The 12,578-nt window shown below is 38.7% G+C and overlaps 2 protein-coding genes across 12 annotated transcripts in view; one reads left to right on the top strand and one right to left on the bottom strand.

The window, feature by feature from the left end:
* The window catches only part of LOC108441183 (gamma-crystallin M2-like), a 4,714-nt gene extending 2,230 nt beyond the window's left edge, over positions 1-2,484 (top strand). The window contains exons 1-3 of one of the 2 annotated variants that reach the window (XM_017720572.2): positions 1,231-1,239; positions 1,618-1,860; positions 2,157-2,484. In XM_017720572.2, coding sequence (XP_017576061.1) covers positions 1,231-1,239; positions 1,618-1,860; positions 2,157-2,432 — 528 coding nt within the window. In that variant the 3' untranslated portion in view covers positions 2,433-2,484. Of the gene's footprint in view, positions 1-1,230; positions 1,240-1,617; positions 1,861-2,156 lie in introns of those variants that run through there. The other variant, XM_037543820.1, reaches the window with a different exon arrangement.
* The window catches only part of LOC108441182 (nuclear factor 1 X-type-like), a 167,801-nt gene that overhangs the window by 74,434 nt on the left and 80,789 nt on the right, over positions 1-12,578 (bottom strand). The window lies entirely within an intron of this gene.

The raw sequence follows: 12,578 nt of genomic DNA, 5'->3' as shown, positions 1-12,578 counted from the left end.
TGACTTCGTTTACATATTAACCAATTAATTATGATGAAGTTTGAACTGTCAGTCTGAATAAATGCAGTAAGAACTGTGTTATATTGTTGAACTCTATTAACATCACTGTCTTTTATGTCGTTAAGGCAAATTCCATCTTGGAAGCTGCATAATAAAAAAGGCATGTTGTATCATTTTTCACTCAGATCACTCAAACAAGTAGAGACTGTCAACAGTGTGGGTTCTACACTTTCAAACCTGATCAAATCTGAGATTGCAAGAAAGAGGTGACATTTAATTATGCTTGGAATAGGTTGAAAAGCAACCTATACATTGCTGCCATGCTTTTATTCTTTTTCAACAATAAAACTAATATTGCAGGATCAAACCTGCCAATGCTGAATGTAAATCAAAAGTGAATACAATTCATTGCATAATTATTGAACTAATTTTGTAATTAAGCAATTACATTGCATTGTATAGCAAAGTAACAGTACTACTTGTAGACTTCAGAGGCTTAATCGTCTGAATTTTCCATAAATGCATAATACTCATTAAGCATCAAAGGCAGCAATCCTCTCTGAAGCATTGATGCTGAATTCAGTCACATGGTCATAGTAAGTGTATTTCGGAATAGAAAAATGAGCTGAATGATGGAAATAAACAATAAAATATCCAGCAGTTCTATTAACTAGAAGTGGTTATGATTGATACGGATCAGTGGAGCAATTCAGTGCTAAAATTAGGCTGCTGCCATGTAATTCATTATACATGTTTCATGAGTATATATATATATATTCATTGTATGTTCTGTTTCTGCCAACACAGGTCAGTGGATCCCAAACACACAGAGGGGTCATGATGCTTAAACACAGCAGTCGCTGACAACGAGACAAAGGTCACTCACGTGTCGCAGACATAACAAAACCAGTAGGGGTCACAGTATATAGTGTGCCTATGGGCCAAAAGAATGCATTTCTTTTAAAGGCACAGACGCATTGTCTTGCCTACGGGGCCCATTCTAAAGTCTTCTGGATACCGAGTCACATGGAAATGATGGAAATGTAGCAAAAGCAAAAAAAGTCTAAGCGCTTCTGGGTGCTATGCTGCTTGGTCAGGAGTTTTTACAATAGGAGGCACATGCTCTTTGAGTTTAGCCAGGTATAAATGCAAGGGGTTAAACGATGCTCGATGTCAGTTCACCAACAGGCAACTGCTCCAACATACGGGACAGACACACGCATCGTGACCATGGGCAGGGTAAGCAAGCACCACAGCAACAGCAGTAAACAGCTATTTATTTGCTATTGAGTGCTATTAGATAGTTAGTCAGTTACTACTATGAAACTGATACATGATGAGGGTGATGAATTAAATTGGAGACCCACATATGGTCTGTGTTAGGGTTTAAAGGATTAAAACTAATTTAATTAAGAAAAAAAAAAGGAAAATGCTTTTCTGATCAAAGACAATTTAACTCCTGCATGCTTATATCAGCTACTTTGAGACTTAAGACTTAAGTTATGTAGTTAAGGTACTGTGGTGTGAGCCAGCATACAGGCCCCTGGCAGGTTAAGGGGATAAGTATGTGTAATTATGCAACAGAGTTGCTGATTTGTTTACATTTTCCCGAAACAGGTTATCTTCTATGAGGACAGGAACTTCCAAGGCCGCTCCTATGAGTGCAGCGGCGACTGCTCTGATATGTTCTCCTATCTGAGCCGCTGCCACTCCTGCAGAGTGGAGAGCGGCTGCTGGATGGTCTACGACCGCCCCAACTACATGGGCAACCAGTACTTCATGAGGAGGGGCGAGTACGCTGACTACATGAGCATGTGGGGATACAACAACTGCATCAGGTCCTGCCGCATGATCCCCATGGTAAGATTACCAACATACTGTATTATACAGATGTAGAGACATCTCCTGATTCATCTGAAGGTGGAGATTCAACTGCTAAATTCATTAGAACAATATTCTATGAAGTAGACACTGATGTTTTGGCCAAAATACAATTCTCAGGCTATCTGAGATTGCATGACACGCTAAATAATTTCCTCAAGAACTGTAATCACAACAAATCAAATCATCATGAGCTCAGAGAGAGAGGGAGCCCTATGTGCTGCTTTTTGTTGTGCTTTGCAAGATTATCTTATTTAGTTCTCTTCCCAAAACAGCACAGAGGATCCTACAGAATGAGGGTTTATGAGAGGGAGAACTTCATGGGTCAGATGATGGAGATGAGCGATGACTGTGACTCTTTCATGGATCGTTATCAATGGTCCAACGGGTGCATGTCCTGCCACGTGTTTGATGGCCACTGGCTCATGTATGAGCATCCCCACTACAGGGGAAGGATGTGGTACTTTGGCCCTGGAGAGTACAGGAGCTTCAGGGACTGGGGCGGTATGAGGTTCATGAGCATGAGGCGCATCATGGACTCCTGGTATTAAACCAAGGTGAAAATGTAAATGTTTTCCAATAAAAACAGAAATCGTCTGTGAACTGGACTGTGGTGGCTTCTTTTTCTAACCAAATACAGGTAACACACAAAAAGGTAAAAATGAACAAAAAATGTAATAATAATGATTAAAAATTCTGAAAATCAGCACTAGCTGTCAATTCATGATCATTTTGTCAAAGTCTATAAAATATATATATTACTTTTAATACCTTTGATTTTAGAAAAAATACTGAATGAGCAGGTGTCTACAAACATTTGGACATACAGTGTAATTTGCTTTAATATTGGCCTACTTACAGAGACAGCACAAGAAAACAGATGTGTGTGTGCGGCAGCAGTCCAGGGGATGACCCCATGTGTCCAACAGAACCGCATGACATAGTCAGTGGAGGACACAGCTGAGACAAACACACACATATACAGACACACATACACAAAGACCCAGGAGAAAACTCGCTCTGATTAGGGGCAGCTGACCATCACATTAATGCATCGTGTTTTTCTGTCCCACTCAGTTCACTCTTACTTCATCTGTATTTGCTATACAAATTCCCCTTACAGTTAAAATCCAAACAATATATTACTGCCCATTTTAAAATCTTGGCAGTAACTGTGCTTTTGCTTGTAAAATTACAATATATCAAAAAATTAAATGCAAAAAAACTATTTATTAAACATTAAATTAAACATTCATGAGCTGGAGGTTAGGGCGCCGTGACCAGAAGGTCACCGATTTGAACCCCAGAGCCGACAGAACATGACTGAGGTGTCCTTGAGCAAGACACCTAACCCCCAACTGCTCCCCGGACACTGCGGATAGGGCTGCCTACCGCTCCAGGCAAGTGTGCTCACTTTCCCCTAGTGTGGGTGTGCTCACTAGTGTGTATGTGGTGTTTTACTTAATGGATGGGTTAAATGCCAGGTGAAATTTCCCTGTTGTGGGGACTAATAAGGGTCTCTTATCTTAATCTTAATAATCAGGTGTTGTGTGTGTATACATATATATGTGTACACACACCCACACACTCACATACACCTGTATTGAACATTCCAGTTCATCCGTAGTGTTCAGGTTGGGGCTCTGTGCAGACCACTGGAGTTCCTTCACATCAAACTTGTCAAAACCTGGCTTTAAGGGCTTTCTTCTGTGGCTGGGGCACAGTCCTGCTGGAACAAGAAAAGGGCCTTCCCCAAACTTAAGCATATAACTATCTAAAATGTCTTTGCTGTAGCATTGATGTAACCCCTCACTGGAAGTTGGCCTAGCCCAAACTCTGGAATCAAAGACCTAGACCAACATCTCTCCTCTACCAAATTTACTGCCATGGTAGCCTTCTACTGGCATGGTAGCCTTATCCTGGCAAAGATTCATCTATCAGACTGCCAGTCAAGCATGAGTCATTACTCTAGAGACCAGGTTCCCACTCTTCCAGAATTCAGTGATGGCATGCTTTACACCACTCCAGCTGACACTTGGCATTGCACATAGTGAGCTTAGGCTTACGTGCAGCTCCACATCCATGTCAACCCATTTCATGAAGCAATTGTTGTGCTGATGTTGCTTCTGGATGTAGTTTGGAACTCTTTAGTGAGTGATGAAACAGAAGATAGGTGACGCTTTTATTTCACAATAATAAACTGAAAAACAATTTATTTTGCAATAATTTTGCACTATAGTTGACCCAGGCAGTATAAAATATATAAGTATATAATATATATAAAATCAGACTAGGAGTCTTGTGGTGCTAGTGGCTCCCTGCAGTTTAAGGAGCTGCTCATGGTCAAGCATTAGATCATTCACTCACACACATGCTAATACCTGCCAGTCTCACGCATGGAGTAATATCTTTCTCAGCTGTAGAGTTCTCTTATTCCTCTCTCTGTGGGACAGAGGGAATGACAAGTATGGAAAGTCAGCCTCATCCTCAACTGACAGAGAAAAGTAATCACTGACAGATACTTTTACACACACACACACACACACACACACACACACACACACACGTATGTATGTATTTATGTATGTATGTATATATATATATATATATATATATATATATATATATATATATATATATATATATATAATCTTTACAGTAATTTTAATTTACTTTAAATTGTTAACAATTGTTAATTGCTATAATTTTCCAGCTACTATGAATGAATGATAAATTAATCTAAATCAAATTCTGGTAACAATTAGGACAGAATTATCTGAATCCCTTTCTCTAATTTATTTCTTACATATTGCTGCTGTCGGAAGAAAACCTTGTATCTCCAAAATGGTAACTTCACAGCAGACAGAAAAAAAACTACTTTACTTTAATGGAAGTCAATGGAACCGGATTTCTTTTGGTCCATTCATCATGAAGTTTACACGGAATGTAAAGGACAACAGGAACTTTCAAACTATGTAAAAAACTGAAAAACGACAAGAATGGAGATACAAGGTTTTCTTCCGACAGCAGCGATATACAATATTCACATTTAATGTTATGCCAAGAACTGCTTTATCGACTCTAGTTCCTTTCTCTCTCGCGCTCTCGCTGTCTCTCTCTCTCTCTCTCTCTCTCTCTCTCTCTCTGTCTCTCTCTCTCGCTCTCTCTCACACACACACACACATGCACAAAACACACATGCAATCATTTCTGGCCAAGCAATTTTCACGTTAAAGACCTCCCCTCCCTGTTCTCTCTCTCTTTCTCTCATTCTTCATCCCTCCCTACCTGTCCGGGACCCTGCTGGTTCACAGCTTGCTCTCAGAAAAGTTAAATTAATAGCAAATGTGCTTTCTGACTCTTATTTCTCTTTGGCCTTAACATTAAGGACACGCGGAACATTTTCTTGGCAGGAAGGGAGTTTTTTCCCCATTCTTTTTATTTTTTTTTATCTTTTCTGATTCCTTAAAGGTGTTCAGCCCCGGCTTTTTCAAATGTATAAAAATGTATCTAAGTCATGACAAGAAAGGGGGAAAGATCACGCATCAGTGACACCTAAGTGAGGGAATATGTATCTGTGTGGTGTGTCTATGTGTTGAGGGATGTATTTGAATAAGTACTCTTGTACAGATGAGTTAATAATGAGTCAAAGTAGGTTTCATTTAATCCTGTAAAGGAACAGCACAGGACTGTGTGGACCAGCCACTATGTAACAATTACAGCTGTATATTCTGAAGATCTAACAAAAATCTAAATTCAATTCAAATTTCAAAATTTCAAAAGTACCCAATGAATATAGTTTTTAGTCTCGAAATTTGAAATCATTTAGGTGGCTATTCATTCACATGAACAGTGTAATTACAGTGTAATTAACTACCACTGAATATAATATCCAGCACTGGATGGAAAATGGATTCAAGGCCTGAATGTGAAAACGCTGGTACGAAAAAACACTAAAGTCAAGGTGAATCAGAAAAGATATCTCATTTTCTTTCCGCACTGTGAAAATCATTCCTGGGGAGGGTCTCTGAGCTGTCTCTCAGTGTCTTCTCTTCAAGATAGGTGGGGGTGGTGGGAGGGTGTTGTTTATTATATAATTAACGTTAATTAATAGTTAATAACTTTTTCTCTACTGGTGCACGGTGATTTAATAAAAACTCAGAAGAAATTTTAGTGGCAAACTAAAGCCACAACATTTTGAAAAGTATAGGAAGAAAAATGTCTATTAAATGGCATGATACAATTAATTGTGCCTAATAAAACCAGGAGCGGGAACGTTACCATGACAGCAAGCATCCCGTGAGGTCCAGTCGGTGCGCTTGTGTTTTTAATGGCTTTAAACTGACGTCAGACTCAGAAACACGTCCTTCACCTGTACTTACGAAGGAAGCGGCGAGAGGAAGACGTCGTGCTCTGAGAAACAGAAGTTGGACGTCCGTCTTTTAAAGCTCAGAGTATGAACCTCGTCTCCTCTGCAGACCAGTTTCAGCTCCGCCATGCTGAACGGTATAAACCTTTCGCTGTGATGCGCCACGCATGCGCAGAACGTTCTTACACGTTCCAATGGGAGTGTAATCGGATTCAGGCATTTACACGGCTAATATTCTTCTATTTAATGGATTATTTAGATCGGATAGAAATTGTATTCCGAATGGCCTCGATCGGACTAGACTAGTCCGATTGAGGTGTTTATTTGGACGTGTTCTATTCCAATTGAGCTATTAGTCGGATTATTAACGGATTATTAGGCTGCGTATAAACGTGGCTAGTAATAAGTAGCTAAATGGATGTCAGTCCACTATTCATTTATAAATTCATTATTTAATGATTAATTAATTATGTATTTTTTCCCTTCCAATTCCTTTTTTAAACATGGCACTGCCGTTTCGCTGGTGCATTTTGATCATTCCAAATTCTTCACAAACCCTAGACAAACTTCAAACACCCTTAGCTGAAACCTCACAAAGTTAGTGCAGTTAGTGCATATATTAAAAAAAAATGATGCACATTTATTTATGACGCTGCCTGTCCAAAGAACTGTGTGCGACATAAAACTGGTACGCCTAGCTAGCCTGCTCTTCTAATATGACAGCCTATGTAGAACTTTTGTGAAATCTAAATTAAACTGAGTAAGAAGTAATTTTATTACAAATAATGATCTAGAGAGAAACAGAGAGAGACAGAGACAAAAACACCTTCTGAAAAAATACCACAGCCTGGCTTTACTTACTATACATTTGACTTTTTAACCTGTTTTGTCTTAATCCTTTGAAAATGTATGTTCAAGTAGCTATTACAACTGTACTTGATGCATCGTTCACCCTGTCATCCTTCTGCAGTCATGTCCATGTTTTGGGCCTCAAAGGAATCTCTGTATAATGTATAATAATAAAAATGTATGATAATAAGCCATGCAGATCACAATAACAGCAGAAAAAAAACCCAGAAGAATAAACGCTGATACAAACAGTAACTGTTATCATTTGTGGTTTGATTATGAGAATTCCAGGATATCAAAAAAAGGAAAACTATCACTTTGCACGAAGTCAGTCAGGAGGATCTCCTTTTTAACACCTAATAAACTTCTGAATCTTCTTGCCCAATTATCTGATTAAATCATTCATTGAAAGTGGCGCTCAACATGATCGCGTGCCGCACTATTGGTGCTTCGACTGACCGCTTGACGAAACTTATTTCACAAAGTTGAGAAGCTTGCCGCCACTGTTGAGTTCTAAAAGAGTTGCCGGATGCTTTATATTACGCAGCTCACATGAAATCTACTTTCATGTAATTTCAAGCAACTGAAGTTTTTCTATGGAAGTAGCTGATTTCTAGCTGCAATTTAGTAACACATGGCATAGCAGAAGAGCAGCTAGTGAAAAATCCAGATATTCTCAACTTTATTCAAATTAATTCTGATATGGTATCAAAACGAGTGACTTTGGACCAGTTCTAGACAGTGGGTCTGAGGTCCTTGGCCTCCACTCGCTGAACTCTGAACATTTTGGGTATAACAATTTGGGGTGTCCCAATCATTTCACTGAAACAGTTCACTCAACTGGAATTCTTGTTGAATTGTATTGATTGGATGATTTTATGAATCAAATGAATCACATTTTTCATAACAAAAAGAGGACTCAAAGAGTCGAGGAGCTGGTGTGTGTGTATGTGTGTGTGTGTGTGTGTTTGCATTGGCAGTGTTTCAGCATTCCACATTCCAGTGTGATATTCTGCACTGTGACCTCAAAAAACCCAAACACACACATACAGAGACACACGCAACTCCTCTTTCCCTCCCTCTTTCCTCTGTCTCAGTCTTTTTCTCCTATGTTCTCTATCTCTCTTTCCTGCTCATACCCCTCGAACACTCTTTCTAACACTTTTCATTTTCTTCTTCAACTCAGACCACCCCCCCACTAGTCTGTCCTTGTGTTTCTCTGCTTCACCCTCTGTTTCTCTCCGTCTCTTTTTTCCCCTCCGTCTTCAAGCCATAACTTGTCAATATTCAGCCTGCAGATTTACGTTCAGCATATTTCCTCATAACGCTGCTTGTGCAAACTCAAATTAAGGCTCAGCTGAATTCAATTCAACGAAATTCAATTGCAGCCAGTTAAGCCCAAAATACCATAGCACTGGCTCAGGGACGCACTCAGGCCTGCATGGCTGGTTTGAAGCAGGTCCAAACAGCTCTAAGCTGTAACTTTCACTAATAACACGATGTGGTTAGCAAAAGGCTGAGCATGTAACCTTCCTAGACGTACATCAGTTTGAAGGACTTAGTAAGGCAATCAGTCCAAACAACCACTGCATTCAGTCAATGAAGAACTCAACAGCTCAGGTTCTAGAACATTCGGGAAGTGCTATGTTTAGTATGCTGGAATTCTCTGAGCGTTCCAGCGTTATTCACTAGTCCAAAATTTTGGGAAATACTTTTTTTGTTGTTTACAAAAGAGACAGTATAAAAGTTGTTCATCATCACTGTAGAAGTAATAAGCTTTAAAGGACCTATATTCTACATTTTTAGGAATATTTTACATTTTATTGTCCACTTTTAAAACATGTGTACGTTTATGTACCAAGAACACTCACGATCAAACTATTTTCCAACTTATTTTTAGCCATTAGAATTAAAAATTCGGCACCACTTTAAAATAAGACTACCCTTATAAAGCGTTTCTGAATGGTTTAGGTCACAAACACTTCATTAATTATTAATAAGCAGTTACAACACATTAATAAAACGGGCAAAAGGCAGCTGCTATATCTGATGAACTTGAATGTGTGGTGAAGCTGACAGATTTAATGCCGACTGACGAAGAAGATAAAGTAAGATCGGTAAACATCAAAATCTGACGTTTAACTGCATAAATGAATGTGGGTTCACTATTATGAAAACAGGAGGTCACTGCTGCCCTTTTTATTTATGTGTTGTAAATGATTTTCAGGTCTTTAAGACCTAATTAATAACCATTAATAAACTCATTTTAAACCATTCAAGAACACTTCATAAGAGTAGGCTTATTTTAAAGTCATACCAAAAATTCAGTTTTTATGACATTACAAAAAACAATAACATTAAAACTGACTGGGTGTATATGGATTAATTTTCATATATGGACTGTATGGACTGGGGAGTGAATGGTATGTTTTAAAGGGCCCATTTTATGGAAACTGTAATTTACTCCCTTTTTTTGTGTAGTATGCTAAAATTGACTCATTTTTAATTCTCTTATTTTGCGACATACGGCATAAAGTCATACACAAAAGCTGAAAAAGTTGCATGCAAAATGAAAATAAGTACACATCTACTCCAGAGAATACACTTAAGTGCATCTAAATACTGTTTATTTGCTGAAATTAACATAGTGGGAAAAATACAACATAAAATATGTTTACATATGCAAATAAATAGTAATTGTGAACAAAAAGATGCAGTAAAATGCTAGTTTGTTCTCCCTGCTGAGGATGTGTGAACTTACTTTCACTTTGAAAGCAACAAAATATGTAGTTTGACTAGAAGCGTTCAAACTTTTACAACAAACGTCATTTACATCTATTGACAAATAAACATCATTTACATAAAACAGTCTTAAGGGCATAGCGGCAGAAAAAAGCCTTCTAAGTAATTCTTCCATTTAATACTAATGGATAAGAAGGTGATAGAAAATTATTGACTGTTTTGGGAAAATAAAAGCAGACACAAAAAAGGTACATATAAAACATTAACAATGCTTACGTACTACATACTATACTACTCTTTCATTTAAAATAAATGAGAAAAAACAAGTTTTCAAAAGTAAAAGATGGCTAGCTGTTCCTGAATAAGAACCACACCTACTCTGCGAACAGAATTTACCTTAGATGACCTCAGACTATGTGCACGTGCAAACGCACGCACACACACACACACACACACACACACACACACACACACACACACACACACACACACACACACACACTCCCCTCCCGGCACTGCAATAAAACCATGTAGAAACACCAAGTCCTATGCCACCATACCTGAGAGAGAGAGGCAGAGAAACAGACAGATTGTGTGTGTGTGTGTGTGTGTGTGTGTGTGTGTGTGTGTGTGTGTGTGTGTGTGTGTGCGTGTGTGTGTATGTGCATGTGTCTTTGTGTCTTTTACACATTTGCACTTCCTTTGTTCCGGATTAAGAGCTCCAACTCGAGACCTGGTGATGAGATCCGGGATTAGACAGACACACACCCACATACACACACGCACATACACACGCCACCTGTTATTGTAATCCCAGCAATTAGTACATTTCCTAATCAATGACACACTAAAGCTCACTCTGATTCCCACTATCTCTCTCTGTCTATTGAGCCATGTGTCTGCCTGGTCATAAGATTAATGATATACAGTGTATAATCCTATACCATGGGTCCCAAATGTAAAATCAAACCACCTCGGGAGCCACAACATTTTATGTCCATTTCACCATCTTGGCTGTAAATATGTCTCAGTATGGGTTAATGTGCTAGTACAGGCTGAAAAATATAACAGAAATGAAAACTCAGACTTACTTTGCTCTGCTTTAAGCTTTAGCTCAGCTATAGCAGAAACTGCTCCGCAGAAGCAGAACAGTTTCTTGTAAAATGCTTCTCAACGTTCGACTTTCTACGAGGCTGAAGTCGCTTCTTATTCTCCAGCTTCTTGTTCAAATTTTCCCGTTCCACCTTAAATGGTGCCTGCTGCACCATTCGATTATAAACGCAAAAAAGTCCCTTCGATGTTCATCTTAAATCTTTCTGTTTGCCGTTTTGTTAGCTACTAGCTAAGCGAGACTGTTGCCTACATTGCTGTGACTAACAGTCTGGCACCAACCATCAGGGTTAAAGGGTGAATTAGCTGTCATTGGCTGCATTAACCTCTTAACCATTTATTGTGAAAACTGTGTTAGAACTGTGTTTTATAACCAGCAGAGCTTTTTTTTACTGCAAAGCAGGATTATGTTATTTGTACCTCTGTTGTGGAGCCACAACAGGACAGTAAGAGATGCATGTTGCCGATACAAGTCCTATACAGTGGATCTACAAAATCACATTCAACATCGACTTTTTTAACTCGCTTCCAAATGATACACACAAAACAACTTTCAGAAATCACCATGACCAATGTTAAGTGCTGTCTAGAGCATTATCAACCCCCCAGCATTGGGCTGTGGAGCAGTGGAACTGCTTTCTCTGATATAAATTCCTTATAAATATTCTTGACTTCAGAAGAAAAGCTGGATGAGCAGGTGTCTACAAACTTTTGGCTTTAAACTTTCACATCTGAGGCACAGTTATTAAATGTTTGCCCATTAAATAATCTTAGAGCACTCGCACTACTGACCACTAGGGCTTTCTTGAGGCTCGAACTATCCAAGCCGGTAAACTCTGCCAGGTCAAGCTCATTGTAGTTTTATAGAGCTTTTCTGAGAATCATCAATCAGGCATCTTACACCAGCAACAACAATACTAAAAACAGCTATGATATCTCTGGTCATTTGTTCTGTTGTAAATGAGTCCACAGTATAATCTGCAGGACTGGCAGGATATTTTGGCAGCAGTTGTTGCCAAGCAACAAGCCAGGTGACATAGCCACCATAGGGCATGCTGGGAAAACCTGTGAACCTTTACAGAGAGGCTCAGTAGTGTGTGTGTGTGTGTGTGTGTGTGTGTGTGTGTGGGTGAGTGCTCACATGCGTGAGTGTGGACCTATATGACTGCCAAAGCACACAAAGTAGGTGTTTATTAGCTGTGCGTTGTTATGACATCATAATCAGGGTAATAAAGAGAAACTATTAAGGAAAAATTCCAAAAACATCAAATGAAATATGCTCACTAATTAACTAAAAGAGGCTATAAGTCACTGCAAACGTTTTGGCTTAAAACAAAGTAAAAACAAAAGTAAATGTTCACCTTTTAGTTGAATGTCATTGCTGTCGTTTTGCCATGTGATTTTAATGTTATTACACAGTTTGGAAGGAATTACTTTTAAACTCAATTTAAGTCTGCACTTCTGACATTTTTCTGTTTGTTTGAAAGTCAAACAATGTCAAACAAAAGGGGAAAACATAAAGGATGTTTTTCCTTTACTCTAAACAAGACTCTATGCACAACAATAACTTTTCATCTAATTCAAATCACAAAAAAATATCTTGTCTTCTACTTACAAACACGGCTGT

The sequence above is a fragment of the Pygocentrus nattereri genome, chromosome 12 (assembly GCF_015220715.1).
Source record: "Pygocentrus nattereri isolate fPygNat1 chromosome 12, fPygNat1.pri, whole genome shotgun sequence".
NCBI classification, from domain to species: Eukaryota; Metazoa; Chordata; class Actinopteri; order Characiformes; family Serrasalmidae; genus Pygocentrus; species Pygocentrus nattereri.
Note: the sequence above shows the minus strand (reverse complement) of the source record. Positions and strands in the feature narration are given on the sequence as shown.